The sequence below is a fragment of the Larus michahellis genome, chromosome 19 (genome assembly GCF_964199755.1).
Source record: "Larus michahellis chromosome 19, bLarMic1.1, whole genome shotgun sequence".
NCBI classification, from domain to species: Eukaryota; Metazoa; Chordata; class Aves; order Charadriiformes; family Laridae; genus Larus; species Larus michahellis.
In genome coordinates this window covers 5,279,536-5,302,372 of record NC_133914.1, presented here as the reverse complement: position 1 = coordinate 5,302,372, position 22,837 = coordinate 5,279,536, and the positions used below count along the sequence as shown (strand labels likewise).

The 22,837-nt window shown below is 61.3% G+C and overlaps 1 protein-coding gene and 1 long non-coding RNA gene across 3 annotated transcripts; one reads left to right on the top strand and one right to left on the bottom strand.

Moving 5' to 3' along the window:
• Positions 1-626: 626 nt before the first annotated feature.
• On the bottom strand, positions 627-8,928 carry LOC141733041 (uncharacterized). Its single transcript, XR_012584205.1, has 4 exons — positions 7,893-8,928; positions 7,146-7,678; positions 1,385-6,867; positions 627-877 (listed from the first exon to the last, which is right to left on the bottom strand). It is a non-coding gene; the product is annotated as an uncharacterized LOC141733041 (long non-coding RNA).
• A 2,105-nt stretch (positions 8,929-11,033) lies between these two features.
• Positions 11,034-22,575, top strand: TMEM200B (transmembrane protein 200B). 2 transcript variants are annotated; one of them, XM_074562758.1, is made up of 3 exons: positions 11,034-11,181; positions 19,004-19,164; positions 20,775-22,575. In XM_074562758.1, exon 3 carries the CDS (start codon positions 20,798-20,800, stop codon positions 22,091-22,093), a length of 1,296 nt encoding a protein of 431 aa, XP_074418859.1. In that variant the 5' UTR covers positions 11,034-11,181; positions 19,004-19,164; positions 20,775-20,797; the 3' UTR covers positions 22,094-22,575. The 2 variants fall into 2 exon arrangements, with proteins under 2 accessions (XP_074418859.1, XP_074418857.1); XM_074562756.1 differs by lacking the exon at positions 19,004-19,164 and having other exon boundaries at positions 20,775-22,569.
• The last annotated feature ends 262 nt before the right edge of the window (positions 22,576-22,837 follow it).

The following is a 22,837-nucleotide window of genomic DNA, read 5'->3' as shown; positions in this document are numbered from 1 at the left end:
GTTGCCATACGGATGAGGATGCTCGGCCGGCTGGGAGCGGGCAGAGCCTGATTCTCATGACGGGTTTAAGCTGCAAAATGGGATTTGTGGGCATCTTTCCCCCCTGTGCTCGGCCGCCTGGGACACTGACCATTTCGGGGATGCTCATGCGATGTGTGTGTAGCCGGTGTGACGTGAAACCATCCCGACGTCTCTTTTTCTTGCCCCCTCTCCCGGTGCGCGGCGTGGGGCAGGGGACACCGAAATGTCTTCTCCTGTCGTATTTAGGTTGCGCGTTTGCAGCCAGCCCTTGGCCTTGCAGGAGGCTGGGGGTCCTGCCGTATTCCAGACCTCCGCTATTTCTCCGGATACGAGAATGTGAGATGAACGGGCGTCTGCTGGCACAACTCGGCTGCCAGGAGCTTTGAGCATCTTCTGCCTTCTCCCTGCAAACCCCCTCCTGCGCCGCAGCAGGGACGCGCTCGGTGCTCACCTTGCGTCCCAGTGGGATTGAAGCCGTCTCCCCGCTGGGGACCGGGGGGATCCCGGAGAAGGGGACGGGAGTTTTGTCCAGCGGAGGGCGGCAATCACACCCGAGGGGGTGACACGTCGCGGCTGTTCGATGGGGCAGGGGGGATGCTCTGGGCCCCACGGACAGACTGCAGAGCTGGGAGGTTCGGCTGAGGCTGGAAAGGATGATGCTGCGGCCCCAGCGACACAGGGCGGGGAGGGTTTATTCCGTTCATTTCTGAGTGATCTGTGTCAGGGCTGAGCCTTCGGCTGGAAATTTATAAACTGCCCCGCAAGAAGCGTCTGGAGAGGCACCAGCTCCTGATGTACAGGGACATGGAGGAGGCTGCGGCTGGCACTGGAGCAGAGGTAGAGCGGAGAGAGCTTGCTGTAAAGAAGATGAGAGAGAGCAGGGTTCATCCATCATATTTTCTTTTTTTTCTTCTTTCTTATTTTGAGGTGAAAATGCATTTGCTGCAAAAATTCTGACTTTAATCTTAATTGCAGTCTTTAGCAGGGAAAACGGTCTGGGCTAGCGGGCTCGCTGCTGGAGGGTGATTTGCCACTTTGGTGGCCTGAAACTGCCTGTTTCTGGGTCATTTATCACCCGCGTGTGGCCGGCAGTGCCCGTGACGGAGCGGGAACGATGAGTGCTCCGGCAGCGAGGATGCGATGGCCCAGCCTGATCCCGCGAGCGCGGGGGGCTCCCGGGTGCTGCGGAGCATCAGCCCGAGGCGAGAGGTCCCCCCTCCTCCTCCTTCCCCTTTTCCAAAGCCGTAACCCCCCCTCCACGCCCGCCCAGGGAAAGACCTGGCAGATTTCGGTCCGAAGGTGTCCTACGTCATCCCCCAGCTCCTCGCCCGTCCCCAGGGCCCTCTGGCTCTGGCGGTTTTACCTGGGTGAGCTCCAGCGGTCGGTTCCATTTGTCTGGGCTGCGTTAAGTGCCTGGCAGGTTGCATTATTCTTTAAGTGCGCGTAGTTCTTCCAAAATTCATCTTCTTCCTAATGACGTGCAGCAGCTCCCACAGCCTGGCGGTGCTGGGAGTTTGCAGCATCCCAGACGGCGGTTCCCAGTGCCCTGCCCCGGCAGCCGGTGGTCAGTGCTGTGGGATGCTGGAATTCCCGCATCCGGCTTTTTCCTGGTAAATGTGGAAAAGCGGGATTACAGCTTCACCGTTCGGGCTTTTTCTTGTATCCCATCAGCTGTGGATCTACTTATTTTTATCTGGAAAATAGCATATTGAATGTTTTCTACCTGTTGCTAATCGGTGCTTCAACTGAGGTCAAAGTACAGTCCCTCGTTATGGCGGGGGGGGGCGGGGGGGCAGGGAAGTGCAATTAAAGGCTCTCCACTCTGCCAATGATAATTAAACAAATGCGTTTATTAGCCAGGGCAGCTCCATTTCTGAGGAGCATCAGTAGGATCCAGGCGTGACTGGCAAGGTGGCGTTAACGGTGAAGTCTCCTGCATCGGGACGTCTGTTCTGGAGCATAAAGTGAGGTGTCCGGAGGATGTGCAGGAGCGGGGAGGGAATGGAAACTGGGATTTTTATATCCCAGGACCTGCAGGGCATCCGCAGAGAGGAGCGGGGACCTGTGCTGGGTACCGCCCGGGAGCCACAGGCAAAATGTCTGGGTTTTGCCGAGCTTCCAGCGCTCGGAAATGGGGATCCCCGACTCCCAGCTCATTGCTCCGCATCCCTCTGGCTCTGTCCCCAGTTCATCCCACTGCCACTTCCAGTGCTCAGCATCTGTCCCAAGCGGCACCAGCCTGGATTGGAGCCTCCAGCTTTCCTGCGTGGCAGGAGGAGACATCAAAGGCACCAAACCCCTGACTTGTCCACGTCCCGCCTCGGCCTCTCTCCCCTCACCTCCCCTCCCAGTTTGCATCATGGAAAATAATGTCCGTGGGCCTCCAGCCCAGGCCGCTGGCTCGGCTCCACGGAGCCGCTCGGCTCCCTCATGCCCGGGGCTGGCTGAGACGCGAACACAGAGTCCTCCTCTCTCCGGGGAGGGGGCATTTTTTCCCCTCCCTCCCCTGAGGCTGCATCTCTTCCCCTCTCCCGGAATAATTATAGCCGCTCGGGAAACGCCAAGGAAAGCCAGCAAAAGAAACCGCTGCCTTTTCCTCCTTCCTTCCTTCTTACCCACCAGCCAGAACCAATTAAACCCGCCGAAGCTCAGCTCTTCCCTGCTTCCCTTTTAATTTCAGCCCCCCTGGTAAGAGGAGACATGATAAAATGCAAGATTAAATGCCTAATACCTAGGATTTGGGATTACCGAGGCCAGGCTGGACGGTTGGAGGTAGAAGGATGTGTCTGGTTAAAGGGAGGGTGGAACCGGTGATGCCCCCCCGCGTCTCCTCTCCCGTCTGCGGCGTGGGAAGGTCAGGGCAAGCGCGAAACCCCTGCGCAGAGCCAGCCCCGAGGCATTCAGAAACGAAAGGCTCCGCCGATATTCAGGGTTGCCTTGGGGGAGGGGGTTTCTCCGTGGGGCTGGGGGGTGAGGTCCAAAATCCTCCCTCCACCCCGTGGCAGCAGGCTGGGGGTCCGTGGGGCCAAGTCTCCTGGGTTTGCAGGTACCGGCATCGAATACCCCTATGATGAACCAAACACGCGTCCGCTTGACATCGCCTCCGCTCCGCGCTCCTACGGGAGGGTTTCAGGCTTTGATGGCTGGAAAGATGCTGCTGATTTATTCATGGCCACTTCCCACCCATTAGCGTTAATAGCTCTCGGTGCTCCCGCTCTATGGAGCCCACTCCCGTCCCTGCCCGGCCTTTGCTGGCAAGGGCAGGCACAGCGAGATGCCGGAGCCCAAAGAATTTCCTGGAAAAAAAATGGGGTGCCAGGTTTTCATCTGGGTTTCCATCCTCAGCATCCAAGGAGATGGATGCTGGCAAACGTCCCCTCTCTGTTTCTTCTTCCTCTTGATCTTCTCGACTCAAGAGAAGACGACTGCAAAGATGAAGCTGTGGAGAGCTGCTCTGCCTTCCTCCCAGACGCTCGCCGCCTGCACCAGGTGGCAAACACGCTCCGCTCTGGCTTGCTTTGGGTGGAAACGTGCCCTTTGGGTGGAAACGTGCCCTTTGGGTGAGTCCCAGCCCTGTGTAAACCCCGTGGCCATTGATGAGGCCACCACAACACCTCATCTCGCTGAGCCGCCGGGCGGATGGGGCCAGGACTTTCCCAGGGGAGAGAAAATCGAGTGTCTGAGATAAATCCACGTCTGAGCGGGTCGGAGGGAAATGAGCCCCCTGAAAGATGCTGTTAAACGCCAGGGTGCTCCTGCCCTTCAGTTCCCTCTTCGCTTCAAACCCCACGCCCTGCTCTGGCCCCCCACCTCCACCCCACGCCTGTTTAATTTTCCCACCGTCGCCTTCAAACGTGACCAGGCTGCGGCTCCAGCCCCGCTGCCGGACCGGTGTCACTGGGGATGAGGATGGGAAGGATGCGGGGGGGCCGTTGCTGGGGTTCTGGTGCCATAGGGCTGAAACCCCCCGCCGAGCCCCTTGGGGGGGCTGCCCGGCCTGCAGCATCGCGGCCGGGGGCATGGGAGCCTTCCGTATCCTCCCAAGCCCTGGAAAGCGAGAGATGCTCCTTGTGCTTTGCGGCGGCTCCGTGCCTGCGGAGCCACGTGGGAAGGGGGGATCCGGACCTGCCGAGGAAAGGACGGCAGAGGATGAGCTTGTATCCAGGGATGAAGCCGAATATCCCAAATCAAAAAAGCTTTATGTCTGAGCTTGGGCTCGCCTCCTTTGCCGAGGGATCTTGCCCAAGTCCTCCCCCCTCCCGAGGCCTCTGGGATGTTGTTTGGAGCAGGGACGCAGATAAATGCGATAACCTTCCAGGGATGCTGCTGGGTCGAGGAGCAGATAAATGTGTTAGTGCTGAGATGCTGCTCAGGCTCCTCCTGCTCCTACCTGACCGGCGGTACCTAACTTTAACGTACAAGAACGCGCTGTGGCCATTGCATTTTTATAGTCTCTTTTTTTTTTTTTTTTCTTTTTAAAATCACTAATCTTTTAGAGGCTTGGTAGCAGAACCGGAGCCTTCTCTGGGGCTGGCTGGGGAGCTGCTGCTCAGACGTGGCGAGAGACACCGTTTGAGTGAGCAAATACGGGTGAGGGCACATCTCTGCTTTGGGGGTATCCGCCGTATTTGGGGAACGCAGGGCTCAGTTATCACAGAACCATAGACGGTGTTGGGTCGGAAGGGACCTCTAAAGGCCACCCAGTCCAACCCCCTGCAGTCAGCAGGGACATCTGTAACTAGATCAGGTTGCTCAGAGCCTCATCCAGCCTGGCCTTGAATGTCTCCAGGGATGGGGCCTCCACCCCCTCTCTGGGCAACCTGGGCCAGTGTCTCACCAGCCTCAGTGGAAAGAACTTCTTCCCAATGGCTGATCTAACCCTGCCCTGCTCTAGTTTAAACCATTGCCCCTCGTCCTGTCTTAATTGCCAATAAAGTCCATTTAATGAGCTGACCTAAGGTGTGTCCTCAGCTTGCGGACCGAGGCCGGAGAGGGGACATTCTCCTCTCGTGGCTGCCCAAACGCCTGAGCCCTGCGGCTTTCCTCGTGTGACGGAGTGGGGGTGCTCGGCTTCCGCAGCAGCGAAACCAGCGTGGAAGCGTTTTGGGAAGGGGACGTTTGGCACAGGAGGGCTCCGTGTCCTGCCGGGGGGCAACAAAGAGCGGGGACATTGCAAGACCCTGTCGGTGTCACCTCTGCCGAGAGGGTCCCTCTGTCCGGCTGCGAGCGGGGAGCAGCGCTCTCCCCCTGCCAGCAAGCTGCTAATGAAGGCCGGGTGCTAACGAGGGTGTCATTTAATAAGGGAGGGGATAAACGAGGGATGGGTGGGAGCTGGGCGTGCGGAGGACGGTGCGTTCCCAGAGAGCTCCATCCCGTCGGAGCGCCGGTGCCCGAAGGGCTGCTGCGGCCGCAGATGTCACCCCATCGATCGCCTTCGTTGGCCGCCCAGCGGGCGCTTCTCCATCGCGCTGAGTTCTCCCCTTTTGGTGAGCTCCTGCGGCGAGGAGTCCGGCAATTCCATTAAAGAGGGGCTGAAAACGCATTTCCCTCTGTGTACGGGAAAATTTGGCCCTGACGGTTTCTTCGGATTCCCCCTGGGATTTCTCTTGTAGGATGAGCCGTCACGGAGATCCCTCACCTCTCCCGAACCGCTGGGGTTTTGCCGACCCTGCCCGCTCCGGCACAGCAAGAGAGGGCTGAAAACACAAACTCCCTTCTGCCCCAGGAGCCCACGTGGAGCTGGAGACGTTACGGCTCATTTTGAAATGAAAAGGCAATCTCAGAATATTGCATTTCTGTGAAATATCCCATCCCAGCTCCAGCTGAAGCGCTTCACCCCAGCTTTTATTTTTCTTCCCTTCGACATTAGCGAGCGCTAATGCTTAGTAATTTAGAATATAACCGAAATGACAAAATATTTTGATGCGGGAACCGCTCTGAAATCTGGCAAAGACCTAGGAGGACAAGCCTTTTGGTGCATTTTGGGGTAACCCTTCCTAGATGGTCCCCTCCTGCCGTCAGGATCTCGATCCCGTACGTGACCAAGCAAACGAAGCGATGGCCAGACGCAGCTACTCCAGGGCAAAAGAACCCAACAAACCCCAAACAGCGCTTTAATGCTTCTGGCGGCTTAAAATGAAGGCACCGACCCGCAGCCCAGCCATCTGCCGAGGTGGTGGGTACGTACGCGACGGGAGCCAGCACCTTCCCTCGAGCTCCCTGTTCCGTTCATCGCACCCAGCACGCGTTCTGCTTCGCAGACACCGGGGCGGGGGGGGATTAAAACCCGCTTCGACGCACGCTTTCCTCCCCCCCAGCTCGTGCTCACGCTGCCTCGTCGGAGCTGGAAACGCGGTGGCCAAGTGGCTTCTGGCGAGTGCGGGTCCTGGGTCTGCGGCGTCTCACTCCTCCTCCTCTTCTTCCTCCTCTTCTCCCCCAGCGGCTGCCGGAGCATGAGGAATGTAAGTGCAGCAGGCAATGTTATCTTCCCAAATATTTTCTGTCAAGCGTGGATGTGTTTCTGCCGTCTTTCAGTTGGGTAAAGCTTCGCAGAGCTGCGTTTTGGCCTGGGGTCACGGGCTTGCTGTTCCCTTCAACTGGAAAACGTTTCTTTTTGGGTTTGTTTGTACGGAAGGAATAATTCTTGAGCCGGAGCTCCACGACCCGGGAGCCTGGTCAGGCGAGGAGGAATTGCTTTCCATGGCAGCGGAGGAGAGATCCCGTAAATCAGATCCCACCTTGTCTCCAGCACGGGTACTGCTGGGAAGAGGATAAAATACGGCGTCGCGCAGTACAGTACGATCCGTGCAGCACAGGACAAAGTTTGGGAATCGGGATGATAAATCACTGGGAAGAGAAGAGGCATTTAACTTAAAGCTGTGGAAATTTATTAAAGCTCAGCCATTGCGTAAATTTGGTTAACCTGTATTAATCTGGGAAGGTACGCAGGTTTTCTTCTACATGGGGACGGATGACATTTCCAGAACTCAAGTCTTTAGGCTTTTCCAAGTTCTTATTGAAAAGCCAGAGATAATTACTTTTCCAGGGACATAAAGATAATGACTCCACATTTACAGAACACGATTAATAACAAGTCTGTTGATATTTACAGTCGCTTCACTTACCACTGAAACGGAGCCACCTCCGAAGCAGCCCATGGAGCTTTTTATCCCACGGCGCTGGGAACCTGGCGCTGGGGTTATTTCCAGGCGTGATACCAAAAAAATTGCTCGGAAAGGGCCTTTGGGAAGGTGCTGGCTCATCCTCCTGCGCCTCATGCCTTGCTCAAACCTCCTTCCCCGCCTGCCTTGGCTTCGCTGCGTGGGGGGAAGGGGTTTTCCCCCTTCTCTCTGCAGCAAACTTGGGAATTTTGGGGAAGCTGCTACGGCATCTCCAGCTGGGTGGAAGCGGATGGAAGACGGATGGAAGCTGGATGGAAGATGGAAGCCCTCGTGCCCTGCCAGCAGCCCAGGAAGGGACGGTGGTGTGACTCCTCAGCCAGAAGAGTGGCTTCCAGCCACCAAATGCCTCTTCCCAGCACAAGGAGTGCGGGACCATGGACCAGGGATGCAGCGGTGAGCGCCAGCCGCCACGAGGCTTTTTCTTTTTTTGGTGGGAATACATCCCGTCCCCGCTCTGTGCCTCAGTTTCCCCGTTACTAGAGAAAGGAGAGGGATGTCTGCTTCACACCTTGTCCTTCTCCACGGCTGCAGCCCCGGAGCTGACCCATCCAGCCCCATCCCATCCCCGCTGCTCCGACTCCCCCCTTCCCCAGGGCAGCATTGCCGCCCCCAGCCCAAAGCAGAAAAAGCCCCTGCAGGTCCCAAGCCAAGAAAACTCGCTTCTAAGCCCTGCCTGCTGCCCCAAAATACCTCTCCGGGGCCGTGACCCCGCTTTGGCAGGCGCCGTTCCCCTCCCCATCACCTCCAGCCCAGGTTGGCAGATGCCTCTGCCAGATCGGAGACGGCGCGGAGGCTCCTCTCTCCCTTCGCTGCTAATGGGGAAGGCTCCGCAGCCTCGGCCCAGCCGGTGCCAAATCCCGCTCCCAACAGCTGTATGTTCTCCAGCATGAGTCATCCCCACCCCGAGCTTTCAGCCTCTCCATAACAACATTCCTTCTCTCTGATCTCAGATCCTGGCCGCGATCGCTCGCTCTCTAGTTCTCCATCCTCCATCCTCAGTCCCCAGCCCAGGCAGAGAGCGGAGGAGGCTTTGCCAGGGTCCCCGGAGCTTGAAACAAGGGGGACTCAGATCCCCTCCCTCCCCCAAAATCAAGAGGAGGTGCCCAATTAGCAGGAGATTTCATTTTTTCTCTCTCTCTGAAGAGTGACAGTGACGGCGAGTCTTTTTCGCGTTGGTTTTTTTTTTTGCTGTTCCTCCCCATCCAAGACGTGTCCGACGCGCTGCCCACCCTCTCCCGGAGGTCGGGGAAAGTGCTCTGAGCCTTTGGTCCTGCCACGGGCCCTGCTCCGGAGCCCCTTCCTCTCCCTCCCTGCTGTCACTTTTGTCCTCGCTGGGTTCTTTTCCCCTCTTCACCTCCCTGCTCCTCCCCGGGTGATCCCGCTGCCTGCAAGGACAAGGGCACCTGCCACATCCGCCTCCCGCTCCGTGAGCTGGGTCCCGCGGGGAGGGTCTCCTGCCCTGAGCCCGTCCTCACCCCCTGCACGGCCCAGCTTTAGCCCCCGGAGAGCCGCGGGCAGCCGCCCTCTCCCCTGCGTCGCCTCCAGCGTCTTGTAGCGCGTTGATGGAAGACCCGTGGGGAGACCGACCCGCTGGGGGCATCACCGGGCGACCTGCAGTTGGAAACCTGCTTTTGAGCAGGCTCCTGCGTGGGGTTGGGCAGTGCCTGACTGCCAGGTCCCCCCCCCTCTGCCCACGCTGCCAAAAGCGCTGACCCTTCGCTCCTAAAGCTGCCGGCGCCCAGCTCTCCCCGCTCCGCCCCTCCGGCTCTTTGGCCGGCTCCGGCTGGCACAGGTACAGCCTCTGAATGGAAGTCAAATTTTTGCTCAAAAGCATTAATTTCTTCTGGATGGTGGAGTGCCCAGATGGTCTCCAGTGGTAGGGAAGGAAGACTTTGAACACGTCGCTCGAACAGCATGAAAAGCCCAAGTCAAACCTCCTCCCTCCCCGGGCGGCTGCGTGGGTTAGCTCGCCTGGGTAGCCGGGAGGAGCGCGGCCTGGCGCCGGGCCAGCGGTGCAGCTGGCACCTTGAACTTGAACCCCCAGCTATAATCCTCCTCCTGCCCCAGCGCTCGGTGCTCCAGAAGCTCCAAAGTTTCCCAAATGCTGCTTTAATTGAGCCTGGCAGGGGGCCGGGGGCAGACGACCCCGTGCAGCATCTCCGCAGCGTATCCCAGAACTGGCGATTTCCTTCCTCTCGTCGTCGTCGACTCGCTGGATGGTGCTCCCCCCATGGAGAGAGGCAGGAAACCCGGCATCCTGCGCCCCATTTCTGAGCTTTACCCCTAAAATCCTTTCCAGGCCGGTGCTCCCTGCCCTCGGGCCGGCCGACGGGATTCTGCATTTACTTTCAGGCCGCGGGGTGACAGAGTCACGCGGGGAATTGCAGGGTTATGTTTTGTGGCTCCCTGGGGAGAGCGGGGGTCTGGTTTGATGCTCTTCGAGTTACCACAGTTATGGGGAAGGGGGGGAATGCGAGCTCGGTGCCTTTTTAATTAAAGGCTGCTAAACAGCCTCTCTGCCTGCAAAACGTCGGTGGCTCGGGGGTGTAACGAGGCCGAATCTCCTCAGCACTCAGCAGCGCGGTGTGGTGTGCGGTGCGTGAATGTGTTGGTGAGAACTGGGGTCGGTTGTTTCGGTGCATTGTGGTGTGATGCCGGCGGTTACAGCCGTGGGGCACAGCTCGCTGCCCCATGGGGATGGGGATGGGGATGCAGGGACAGGGATGTGGGGACAGGGATGCAGGGATGGGGATGTGGGGATGGGGAAGCAGGGACAGGGATGCGGGGATGGGGATGCGAGGATGGCAATGCAGGGACAGGGATGCGGGGACGGGGGTACGGGGATGGGGATGTGAGGGCGGAGATGTGGGGATGCAGGGATGGAGATGCGGCGATGGGGATGCAGGGACGGGAATATGGGGATGGCGATGCAGGAATTGGAGATGTGGGGATGTGGGGATGGGGATGCAGGGATGGAGATGTGGGGATGGGGATGCAGGGACGGGGATGCAGGGTTGAGGACGTGGGGATGGAGATGTGAGGATGCAGCAACGGGGACGTGGGGATGGGGATGCAGGGATGCAGTACCACGATCCTTGGGGGCTGGCGGAGAGGTCTGCGTGCATCTTTTCGGCAAGTTCAGAGGAAGAAAAGCAAAGTGCTGCGCTCAAAGCCGGCTCCTTGCCGATGCTCTCCACTTTGTGCCCATCCGGAGGAAAAAGTGCCTCTGGATCCTGCTTTAAACACCGTCTTGCGGGGTGGGGGGGCTGCATCAATCGCCTCGGCTGCCAAAGTTAACTTGGGGTAAGGCTTTTATCCCAACTGCTGAACTCTCCGGTGCTTTGGGAAAGGACAACAGCCCCCGTCCCAGCGCCTGGCGGGGAGAAATGGGATCCACTGGTGTATCGTAGGCCACGGGGCCGGGGGGGTCTGCGCTCTGGAGAAGGGTCCCTGGGCTCTGAGCATCCCCTCAGGCAGCGGGGGGGGTCCCATCCTGCGCAGGGGGCTGGGGTCCCTGCTGGGAAAGGCCGGTGGGGGGGACCCGGCGGGGCGGCGGAGGCCGGGGGGGGACTCTCTCGGCGGCAGGAAAATCCCCATCCGTCCCCCATCGCAACTTTCCCACGGGCGGCAACCGGCCGCCGGCCCCGCCGCGCCCCCGGGGGGGCGGGGGGGTCCCGTCTGTCTCTGTCCCCGTCCCCCCGTCCCCCCCGCCCCCGCCACCCCCGCGCTCCGCCCCCCCGCGGGGCCGCGGCCGGGGCGGGGACCCGGGGCCGGGCGGAACCCGCCGCCCCCCCCCCCCCCGCCCCCCTCCCGCCTCGCAGCCCCAGACGTCCCGGCGGCGGCGAGGGCGAGCGGGGAGCTGGGAGTCGGTCGCCCCCGCCGCTCCATGGCCACGGCCGCGGCGGCGGAGCCCAGCGCCCGCCGCCCCCGGGGGAGCGGGAGCGGCCCCGGCGGGAGCAGCGCGGCTCGGCGGCCGCCGGTGAGTGCGGGGACGAGGGGACGGAGGGGGGAGCGGAGCCCCGGAGCTGGGGGGGGCGGGGGGGTAACCCACGGCGGGGACACGGACACGGCACCGGCTGTGCGCTCCCGCATCAACCCCGGGCACCCCGACCCTGTGCGGGAGGCACGGCGGTGAGCACGGGCACCGGGCACCCACGGGCACCCGCGGGGCACCCGGCACCTACGGGCACCCAGGGACAGGGGGTACCCACGGGCACCCAGGGACACCGGGCACACACGGGGCACCCGGCACCTACAGGCATCCACGGACAGGGGGTACCCACGGGGCATCTACGGGCACCCACGGGCACGGGGTACCCACGGGGACAGGGCACCCACGGGCACGGGGCACCCACAGGCACCGGGCACCCACGAAAAAGGGGGCACCCACGGGCATGGGGTACCCACAGGCACAGGGTACCCACGAAAAAGGGGGCACCCACGGGCATGGGGTACCCACAGGCACAGGGTACCCACGAAAAAGGGGGTACCCACGGGCATGGGGTACCCACAGGCACAGGGTACCCACGAAAAAGGGGACACCCACGGGGCACCCACGGGCACGGTGTACCCATGGGGCACCCACGGGCACTGGGCACCCATGGGGACAGGGCACTCACGGACATGGGGCACCCACAGGCACCAGGCACCCATGGGCACGGGGTACCCACAATTGCGGGGTACCCGCAGGCACTGGGCACCCGTGGGCACGGGGTACCCATGGACGTGGGGCACCCACAGGACACCCACGGGCACTGGGCACTCATGGGCACCAGGAACCCACAGGCGCTGGGTACCCACAAGTGCAGGGCAGCCACGGACATGCGGCACCCACAAACACGGGGCACCCGCAGGCACAAGGGCACCCACCAACATGGGGTACCCACGGACACGGGGCACCCACGGACACGGGGCACCCACGGACACGGGGCACCCACGGACACACACACACAGCCCGCACACTCGCACGCCTACACCGCCACACGGGGGGGGTGTCCAGATGTGCCCGCACACGCGTGTGTGAGCCCACGCAGGGACACGCACACCCCCTGGCACGTCCGGAGCCGGGCACCTGGGAAGCAGCCGGCTGGAGTGGCCAAATCCCAGCAGTTTTTGCGGTTCCCCGAGTCTCCTGGCAGAGGGGTGAGGCGAGGGGCGGCCACGCAGCAGATCCCCGCGCAGGGTTCGGCGTTAGACACGGGCGAGAGGAGAAGTGGGTGGAAATTATCCCGGCAGCTCCTGGACTTCGGGATCGGGAGGGCCTTTTCGGCACAAGGGGCTCAGCTTTGTGGCTTGGAGTTGAGGTTGGGGGGGGGGGAACAACCGCAGCCGGACCCACGGCTCCCGTCTCGCTTCCAGGTGGGTTTGGATTCCTGCTCGTGAAATCGGGGAGACGGGAGGTTTAAAATGCTGGCGGCAAGAGTGATCCCAGCTGGGAATACAGCTGGGAACGGGCAGGTGGAGTGGGGTGCGGGTCCCTGGGTGGGAGGAGACGGGTTCTGTGTGTTTGTACCCGCTGGATAACTTGGGCCATGCCTGGGAGCAGGGAGGACTTGGCACCCCCCGGAGTCCCCTCCCTCCCTCCCTCCCTCCCTCCACGCTGGCAGGGATTTTTTCAAAGGAGCAGCGGGGAAGGTGCCAAATTCAGAAAGAGTTTGGTCCTAATTCCCTGGAAATCCCAGCCTACGGGTTTATTTTATTTATTTATTTTTTTTTCCTTCCTTTTCTCTCGGCCATGAGGATTTGCAAGGTGCTTGGCTGCAGCCCGCTTCCCCGGGGTGCCCAGCCACCCCGCACCGCTTCCCGGAGGCAGGAATTCTCCCAGGAAATCCCCCTGAGCACCCCACTCCTCCTCCTCCTCCTCCTCCGAGCAAGCAAAAAGCTGCCATTAGAAATCCGCTCTCCGTTTAAATTTAGATTTGCCTGCATTATCTTGGATTCGGATTTATTAATTATTTGCATCTGGTTCATATCAAAAAAAAAGTTGAGCAATGCAGATGTCCTGATTTCGGCATCAGCTTGGAGGAGAAACACCAAATTTGCGGCGTTTCCATTGTCTCCTGAAACAATGGCCCGTCAGAAGCAGCCGGGAATGACGATCCCCTTCGCAGGGGTCTGACATGAGTTAAGCATCCACCCGCCTTGCGTGATCTCCTCGCTATGGGTGACTGCGGCTCGTTTCCCAGCCGTAGAGATTAGTCTAATTAGCAGAGCAAATCTGGGTAAGGCAAGCTCTTGTAATTAGTAATCAGTTGGATGTTTCCACGCACTTTTCTTTGCCTGAGGGGCGGAGGGGGGTTTGGCGGATGGCCCCGTTTTGGGAGCAGGGAGGACTTTGGAGAAGTCAAGGTGAACGGGGCTGGTGGCACCGGGGGCACTTGTGGCACTGGGGGCTCTCCCCACTCCTGGGTGTTGCTGCGTCCCGTTTGTCCATCGGGACTTTCTCTCCTGGGGGAGCCCACCAAGGACTGTCCCCATCCAGAGGGACAGACCCATCTGTGTCCCCAGACCACCCCAGCGCCGCCTTTCCCTATAGCTTGCCGTCCCGGATCATGCTCCAAGTGACACCGGTAGCCCTGGTGGCTCCTGGCTGCCATCTGGGCCGTGTTGACCTGAAGGTGGGAAGCCCGCGAGATGCTCCTCCGCCAGGCGTGGAGGTGGCGTCTGCAACAGGGAGTGCTTGGGGGAGGCGGTTGTGTGTGAACGTCTCCTCCATCCCGTCCTTCCCCCGGGGAATCGGAGGTCTCCACTGCTGCGGAGAGAGAAACGAGGGACGTTTCAGACCCGTGAGCCGTCATCACCTTTGGGCCATAAGCAGAGGGTAAATAGTCACAGACCGGGTCTCCTGCGCTCCAGTAAAGGTGAAAATATATCACAAGCCCCGTGAAAAGCAGGCGTGAGACCCCCCAGCCCAGGAGCTGGTGGTTCCTGCTGGGAAGGGGGATAATCCTTCCCACACGGTGACAATTAGCGTTACTGGGTTCATGTGAAAGCTTCTGTGAGGGACAGAATTAATGATGATTGATTAACGGGCGTACCCAGCCAAAGCTGAAGCCGGAGTGACAGATTTTGTCACCGCATTGGGAACGCGTTTGCGCCGGGGTCGCGGCCGGGAGATTTACCCCTCGGGACCGAGCCCGGAGGAGACTTTGCAGCTCCGGGCTGGGAGCTGCCGGTGGGTACTGGGATGGCGACAGGGTGTTTTTCCTGCCGGGAGAGACCCAGAAAGATGCTCGGGGGCTTTTTCTCTTCTTTCTTCTCTCTGAGCACCTCTAATGTGTAGCCAAGGGGACAGGGAAAAACAGGAAAGGAGGAGGCACCGCGTGAGGCCTCGGACCACCCCGAGCATCCCAGACAATGATGGTTCATGTGGGGCCTTAAACCACCCCGAGCGTCCCAGACGATGGGACCGGTCGGGACGGACGCTGCTCCCCCGCCGGGATGGGAGGCGGGATGGGGAGAAGGGAGCGGGCGCCCGGGTGCTGCTCCCCGCCGTCCCCTCCCTGCCCCGCGCCGGGGGCGGCGTTGGAGGTTAGGATGAAAAAGGGAGTTATTTTTAAGCGTCTCCTCTCGGCGCAGACTGTCATCGCCATTCTCCGAACCTTCTCCGGTGGGTGGGGGAGGCAGGGAGGGCTCTGGCAGCTCGGCGCGTCCTCGCACCTATAAGGTCCCGCTGCCTGGGTCCCCCTTCCCTGCGGAGGGGGGGTTTGGGGGGGCTCAGCCACCCGGGGCTTTGGCACCCCAGGAGTTTAAAAGCCGTCTAAGCTGGATTTAATATTTCTCCGGCATGTGGCTGTCGGGTGTGCTGCGGGCTCCTCGCCCAGGCTCCCCGGGAGGAGGATGCTTCGGGTGAGCCGCAGAGCAGCTGTAAAACCCCATCCCTGCCCTGGGAATGGCGCTGTGCGGTGCCGGGGGCTCCCGGGGGGGCTGGGACGAGGTCTGAGGGGGGGGAGGGGGGCTGCGTGGTGCCTCGGCGCTTCGGCGGTCTCGTCCGTCACCGCGGCCTTTAGTCACGCTCCAGGCTCTGCTGCCTCATTTGGCAATGGATTTCAAACTCCGTTTATTCCCAAAGTCAGGAGAGCAGCTCTAAAGTCGCAATGTTTTAGGAAAAGAGAAGGGAAAACGAGGGGCTTTCTGTTTGTCAGGCATTTCTGGAGCGGTCGTTGCAGCCTGGGCTGCTCCTGGTACCAGCTCCCCGGGGTGATGCTCTGCCGGGGTGAGGTGCGGAAGACTCACAAGGATGGGATCTGGGTGCAGGATGGATCCCAGGTACAGGATGGATCCTGGGTGCAGGATGGATCTCGGGTGTGGCATGGGATCCTGGGTGCAGGATGGATCTTGGGAGCAGGATGGGATCCTGGATACAGGAAGGGATCCTGGGTACAGGATGGATCCTGGGAGCAGGGTGGGATCCTGGGAGCAGGATGGGGATCCTGGGTGCAGGTCGGGATCTTGGGTGCAGGATGGATCCTGGATACAGGACTGGATCCTGGGTGCTGGATGGGATCCTGGGTATAGGATGGGATCCTGGGTGCAGGATGGATCCTGAGTACGGGATGGATCCTGGATACAGGACAGGATCGTGGGTGCAGGATGGATCTTGGGTGCAGGATGGATCCTGGGTACAGGACGGGATCCTGGGTGCAGGATGGATCCTGGGAGCAGTATGGAATCTTGGGTGCAGGATGGATCCTGGATACAGGACTGGATCCTGGGTGCAGGATGCATCTTGGGTACAGGATGGGGATCCTGGGAGCAGGATGGGGATCCTGGGAGCAGGTCGGGATCCTGGGAGCAGGTCGGGATCCTGGGAGCAGGATGGGATCCTGGGAGCAGGATGGGATCTTGGGTGCAGGATGGGATCTTGGGTGCAGGACGGGCCATGCCCCGAGGACGGCCATCGCAGCCCGGAGCGGGGCAGGCCAGCAGCGATAGAAACGCTCTCCCCGGGGAGATGCAGAGTTTTAAATCCCTGCTGGCCTGGTGGGGTCCGTCCTGCGCCCAAACCCTTTCCAGGGGTTATCCGGGAAAAAACAGGGGCATAAACCTGGCAGGGGGAGGCAGCTGCCCTCAGTGCTGCCTGCGGTTTTTGTCCCCGAGCTGGCTGGCATCTCCCGCAGCACATCACCGGGGTGGCACCACCAGGCACCGGCGCAGCCCCTCATCCCTCAGCCGCAGGGAGATTTTTGAGGCCAAATCTGCTTTTTGATAGCCCCATGGCACGCCGCAAACTCAAGCAGGCAGCACAGTCACGGCAGGGTCAGAGCATCCCCAGGGCACCCCGGGATGCAGGGACCCGCCTGTGGGAGGGACCCTTCCCAAATTCCGCTTTTCCCCCCCTCCGCCGGGCCAGCTCCGCCGTTGTGGGATGCGTTGGGATTTAGCGTCAAATTTTCGGAGCGTCTGTCTGCGAAGGCGACGGGAGAGGATTGGGGTGGGAGGGTGGAGCCGGCAATATGCCTTCGTGATGGCGGGGGGGGCGGATGCGGGGGGGGGGGATTAGAGAAATATTTGTGTTTATTTTAATGCCGGGCTTATTGCGGGGATTGGGAGCTTAACTCCGACCCTGGCAGCGGCGGATGCAGCCCCTCATCTCGCTCCATAACGCTGACGGCGTTTCCATTTCCATCCCGTCATTCCTCCCCGCCGGGGAAGCGAAACCTCAAAACCGGAGGCGTCGGGTCCCGCTGAACCGCGGCTGCCCCCGGGCTGCAGGGGGGTGGCCGGGGGGGGCCCCGGGCCACCGCCTGTCCCCACCAGGGGACCGGGGCTGTCCCCCTACCACCCCCAGGACCCCCATCCCAGCCTAGCGCCGCTGCTCCGGCATTGAATTAATCCATTCGCCTGAGTGTCGGCGTCTGCGAGTTGCAGAATTGGATGGCAACGCTGGGCTTTTCTATTCTTTTTTTTTTTTTTTTTAAATTTCTTTTTTTTTTTTTTTTTTTTTTATAAAGAGCTTATATAACCTTGGGGATTCTATTAATAAAAATAATGGTTTTGAACTCTGGGAACAACCAGCCCCGACGATGAGCAATTAAATGCTCCAACTTCAGAAAGCAGGCAGCTATGGGGGAGATAAGGGGAGAGGCGCTCGGGGGCGGGGGGGGGGGGCAGGGGGGGACCAAGGTGGGGTCCCCACCCGGAGGGAGGTTGCCGGATCTGCCTGTCCCTCCTGTATCCCTGTATCCCCATCCCTGTGCCCGGGGAAGGGAAGAGGGAGCGGGGAATGGAGTTATTTCAGACCCAGCCTGGGGGGGTGTGGGGGGGTGGACACCCCCTGGGTGCTGCTGAACCCATTTTCCAGCACCCCGGCTCCCACGCCTCACCCCCCCGGGACGTATCCAGTGCGGAATCGTGGGACCAACATCCCAGCACGACCTGGATGAACATCGCCGGGAGCCGGCACAACACCCTGCCGGGGACTTTGGCGGGGGGGTCGTGGCCCCCGTGGGCCTGGGCTTTGGCTCCAGCAGGGGCTCGGGGGGGGGCGGGGGTGTGTGTGTGTGTGTTAAAGGCGATAACGGCAGAATTGGGTTTAAAAAGGCGCATCCGAGGCGCTGAGACAAAACCAGGGGGCGGCTGCTGTGGGGGTGGGGTGGGGGGTTGTTCAGGGTGGCTTCGGGGGCCGCGAACCCCGGGGGAGGTCACAGTTCCCCCCGCTCCCCCCCCCCCCAAAGCCGGTATCAAAAAGCCTTCGCTCCGCTCTGGCGGTTTCGGGGGGTTTTACTTATTTTAATCCCTAAGTAGCCGGCGAGGTATTTAAAGGGTTTAATATAAATTTAAGAGAAGTGGAATCTAAGATGGTAATTAGAGAAAGCTGGGAGAGAACCTAAATTAAGGCATTTGGAGGCAAAAAAAAAAAAAAAAAAAAAAGCCCCCAGTCGTTGGGATGCGTTCGAGTGCCCGATTGTTTCCCTTTAATACCCAAATATTTAAAAAGTCATTTTTTCCATTCAGGGTGACGGTCGCGTTGGGTTTCTTGTGTTTCCCCCCGCCTTGGAATGCGGGATTATCGGCTTCTTTCCCAGGAAGGTTTCACCCCCCCTCCTCCCCCCCCCCCACCCCCCCGCCCCTGGCAGCAGGGGGCTGTGGGTTGGGGTTGTTTTGTTTTGGGGGTTGATTTTTTTTTTTATTTTTTTTGCCTCTAAATCTCCCGTATTCAAATGGTCCCAGCTTGACAGCCTTGTGCCAGGAACACGCTGTCATCCTGCAACTCATATCTTTAATTCCTTCCCTCTCATGCTAATAACACCTTAAGATGATTAAGACTCGGGGGGGGCGGGGGGAAGACGACCAAAAAACTCAGTATCTTATTTTTCTGCCGTGGGTGATGCTGGTCGTTGGCTCTCGGTGCTTCATTCGTCTCGGGGGAGTAAAATTAGAGGGTCACCCTCCTCCTGCAGGGGTTTTTCCCCGTTGATTTTACTTCCCGGCTTTTAATTGCGGAATATTGACGCCGCCGTGTTCGATGAACGTTCTCCTTTCGCGCTGTAAGAAGCGGCGGCGGGGCGAGTCCCCTCCGCAGCATCCCTTGGCCGGGGGCCACCCTGCGGCGCTTGCCCGCTCCCGCCGGCGGCACGGTGCGGGAAGAACCCGGGCGACATTCCCAACCGGCGGCGCCAGCGGATGCGGGACAGGGCTCGGACACGGACCGGGGCTCGGACAGCCCGTCCTGCCCGGCCACGCTGCCCACCGCCGCCGGGCACGCCGCGGCCGGCCTGCACGGATACCCGATTCCCCTCCACATGAGGTTATTTAATTTCTTTTTTTTTTTTTTTTTAAATTTTTTTTTTTTTTTTCAGTCGGGGACACGTGCAGAGCGTGTTTTAGCTTCCCCGTACGGCGGGGCACCACTTACCCCGTGCGCGACGGTGCCAGCCGTGGCTTCCCTGATGCCGATGCTTCCCTGCCGGGCTGGTTTTGGCAGCAATTTTGACGCCTTCTTGCTCGTCTAGAAATCAAGGTACTGGAGAAAATTAAACACACTGGAACGCCCCGTAAATCCCAGGGTGCGGAGCTTTATCTCGGTGTGTGCGAGGGCAGGACCCTGCGGATGCGCTGAGCGCGTCGGCTTTCCCCCCCCGGCGCGGGAGATAAGGAAAAGAGGCTCTTTCAGCTCAAATCCCGCCTGGGCGCTGGGTTGGTGAGTCCCGTGGTCTGACGAGCAGCTCGAGGATAGTGGGATGTTGGTTCAGGTTTTCAGGTCGCGTGTGGATAGCCAGCGGAGCGACGCGGGGAGCGGCGTCGCTTGCAGGGCCCCGTACGGCTTCCTCCGACCTTCGGGTTGGGTTTCCGTGTGCCGCCCGTGCCTCAGTTTCCCCAGCAGGCAAATGAACCGCCCCTTCCCTCGCTGCTGGTGAGCCGAGTGGCTCGTGGCAGCCTTTTGGAGGTGTCATAGGACTCAGTGACCCAGGACGGATCATTTGGGCCCCCGATGCCGGCGATGTCTCCGTGACGGTGCAGCAGGGTCCTGGGGGTTGGGATGTGAGATTTCAGGCTTCGGCAGCGCGGCCGGAGGGAGCCCCTTGGCCCTTCCGCTGCTCCCGAACTGGGAGAGAGAAATACCTCGAGGGGAGTAGGCAGGCGAGGGGGGAGAGGAAAGCTGCCGGGCCCTGACGTGGTGCAGCCTGTGGGCTTGGTGTCCCCTGTGCTCCTGATGTCCCTGTGCCCCCCCTGTTCCTGGCATCCCCCTCCTCCCAGTGTCCCGGTGCTCCCCGTGCTCCTGGCATCCTCATGCTCCTGGTGTTCCCATGCCTCTCATGCTCCTGGCGTCCTCATGCTCCCACCGTCACCATGGTCCCCGTGTTCCTGGCGTCCCTGTGCTCCCAGTGTTCCTGTGCTCCCTGTGTTCCTGGCATCCCCCTGCTCCCAGTGTTCCCAGCATCCCTGTGCTCCCAGTGTCCATGTGCTCCCCATGTTTCTGGCATCTTCTTGCTCCCGGTGTCCCTGTGGTCCCCGTGCTCCTGGCATCCCCATGCTTCCCATGTTCCTGGCATCCCCGTGCTCCCAGTGTCCCGGTGCTCCCCGTGCTCCTGGCATCCTCATGCTCCTGGTGTTCCCATGCCTCTCATGCTCCTGGCATCCTCATGTTCCCCGTGTCCCTGTGCTCCCCATGTTCCTGGCATCCCCATGTTCCCAATATTCCTGGCATCCCCGTGCTCCTACTGTTCCCAGCATCCCTGTGCTCCTGATGTCCCTGTGTTCCCCATGTTCCTGGCATCCCCCTGCTCCCAGTGTCCCTGTGGTCCCCGTCCTCCTGGCATCCCCATGCTCCTGGTGTTCCCATGCCTCATACTCCTGGCATCCTCATGCTCCCAGCATCCCCATGCTTCCCATGTTCCTGGCATCCCCCTGCTCCCAGTGTTCCCAGCATCCCTCTGTTCCCAGTGTCCATGTGCTCCTCAGAGCTTCCAGCATCTTCTTGCTCCCGGCGTCCCTGTGCTCCCATGGTCCCAGCATCTCCATGCTCCCAGTGTCCCTGTGGTCCCCATGCTCCCGGCATCCCGGACACGCGCCCCCCCCGCCCCCAGCCCAGTGATGCCTCCTCACCTTTTTCTCCCGCCCCCTCCGCAGGAGGAGCGGCCGAGCCGGCGAGGATGACTGCCGAGAGCGCCGAAACCAACGGCCCCGTGCGGGAGCTGGAGGCGGGGGGGACCAAGCCACCACCCCCCCGCGTCCCGCCGCGGCGCCGGGGACGCCGCCTGCGCCGCAAGTCACCGCCGGAGGTGCCGGTGAAGGGGCAGCTCCGCATGCGCTCGCCGTCAGGAGCCTTCGTCATGGTGGGCATCTCGGTGGTCCTGGTGGGCATGACCATCGCCGTGGTGGGCTACTGGCCCCACCGGGGACCTGGGAGCACCGTGGCCGGCGCGGGGAACGCCAGCATGGCAGGGGACATGAGGAGAGAGGTGGCCGCCGGGCGCCACGTGCCCCACAGCGAGAAGCTCAAGCTGATCGGCCCCGTCATCATGGGCATCGGGCTCTTCATTTTCATCTGCGCCAACACCATGCTGTACGAGAACAGGGACATGGAGACCCGCAGGCTGATGCAGAAGGGACTCTACTCCATGGCGGCGGGTCTCCCTGAGGGCACCGGCCCCGAGGACGGGCACTGCCAGCGCGGGGACGGCCAGCCCGTCCCCAAGGCCAACGCCGAGTGCGTGGAGGGCTGCTACCAGGTGGATCTCTCCTGCCAGCCCAGCCCTGGCAACAAGTGGTCCGACTGCTACGGCCCCAACAGGCTCCAGACCGCGGCCGAGCTCCTGCAGCAGCCGGCAGCGTCCCCCGCCGCCTCCCTCCTCAGCCTCCGCCCCGGCGCCTCCGCCGAGGCCAACCTCAGCCTCTCCTGCCGCTCCGGGGCCGAGTCCCTCCTCTCCTCGGCTGTCGGCGCCTTGGCATTGCCCGTCATCAAGCTCAACAACCGCTTGCTGGACGTGGCGGCGCGGGGGGCCGGGCAGAGGGCAGAGGGGGGCCCCGCCGAGCATCCCCTTGAAGACCCACGGCTCTCCCGGGGCGGCAGCATTGCGCCCCGTGGCCAGGACCATGATGGAGGTGGCCACGGCCGTGATGGTGGTGGCCACGTTGTCATCAACATGGATGGCGGCTGCCCCGGCGCGGAGCCGGAGGAGTTCGGCCTGGATGCACAGCTCCACACCCCGGGACACTCCAAGTCCCTGGACCTCGGTCGGCCGGGGGTGCTGCTGGTGGCCCCCATCAAGGACCGTAAGAACCGGAGCTGGCCCCGGCTGGACCACGTCAGCCTGGTGGGTTACGCCAAACTGGAAAGTACTGGCGAGTCCTCGGACCGGCTGCTGGAGCCCGGCAAGCCCCCGAGCCGCAGCGAGCCCCGACCCAGCTCCTGGGTGGTGGGGACGGAGCGGGGTGAGCGGGTCTGACGTCCCCGCGGCCCGTCACGTCGCAGTCCCTCCTCCTGACCCCCGGCAGCCACCAGTGACCCCAGAACCCCAGAGCCGGGAGGGGTTTGGGGACGGCGTTTTTAAGCGGATGCCAAGACGGGGGTCCCGACCCGTGGCTCGAGGACGTGCCTGGGGTGGGATGTCCTCTCCTGGGGTGGGATGTTGTCTCCTGGCTGCCTCTCGACGGCTCCCCGGTGGCTGCCCTTGGCCTTACAAGCCCTTCTCCCGGTGGCTTTTCCAGAGGAGCCCTCGCTTTGGGACCCAGCACAAACTGCGGGATGGGGACGTGGGGCGGGCGAAGCCCCGCCGGCCTCCGCAGCACTTTATTTCAGTGGGGTGGGGCGGGTGTTTTTTGCGGGGGAGAGGGGGGGTGTCCCCTTCCCCAGCCTCAACCCACCAGGAAATTTGCTTGACCGGAGCACGTAAGCCCGACGGGGCTATTAAATATTCTCTCGATGCCACGCGGTCCCACCTCGCCTCATCGTCTGACCTGCGGGATGCTCGGGGCCGGGGCGGGGGGGGGGGGGCTGGGGAGAGTAAGGATGCTCTCTAACCAGGTGCCGAATATTTGCAGGATAAGGTGATAAGCTCGAAGTTTGTGGGGTTGGTTTGGGGTTTTTTGCAGAGGAGGATGGAAAAGGTGCCCAGGGACGCTGCAGGCAGCCCCGAAATTAAAACGGAGTCGCCGGGGCGCGGCGGTTCCCAAAGTCTGTCCGTGGGTCA

Bases quoted from the DNA above. Each gene is read 5' to 3' on its own strand.
- TMEM200B (XM_074562758.1), top strand. From the start codon at position 20,798: ATGACTGCCGAGAGCGCCGAAACCAACGGCCCCGTGCGGGAGCTGGAG.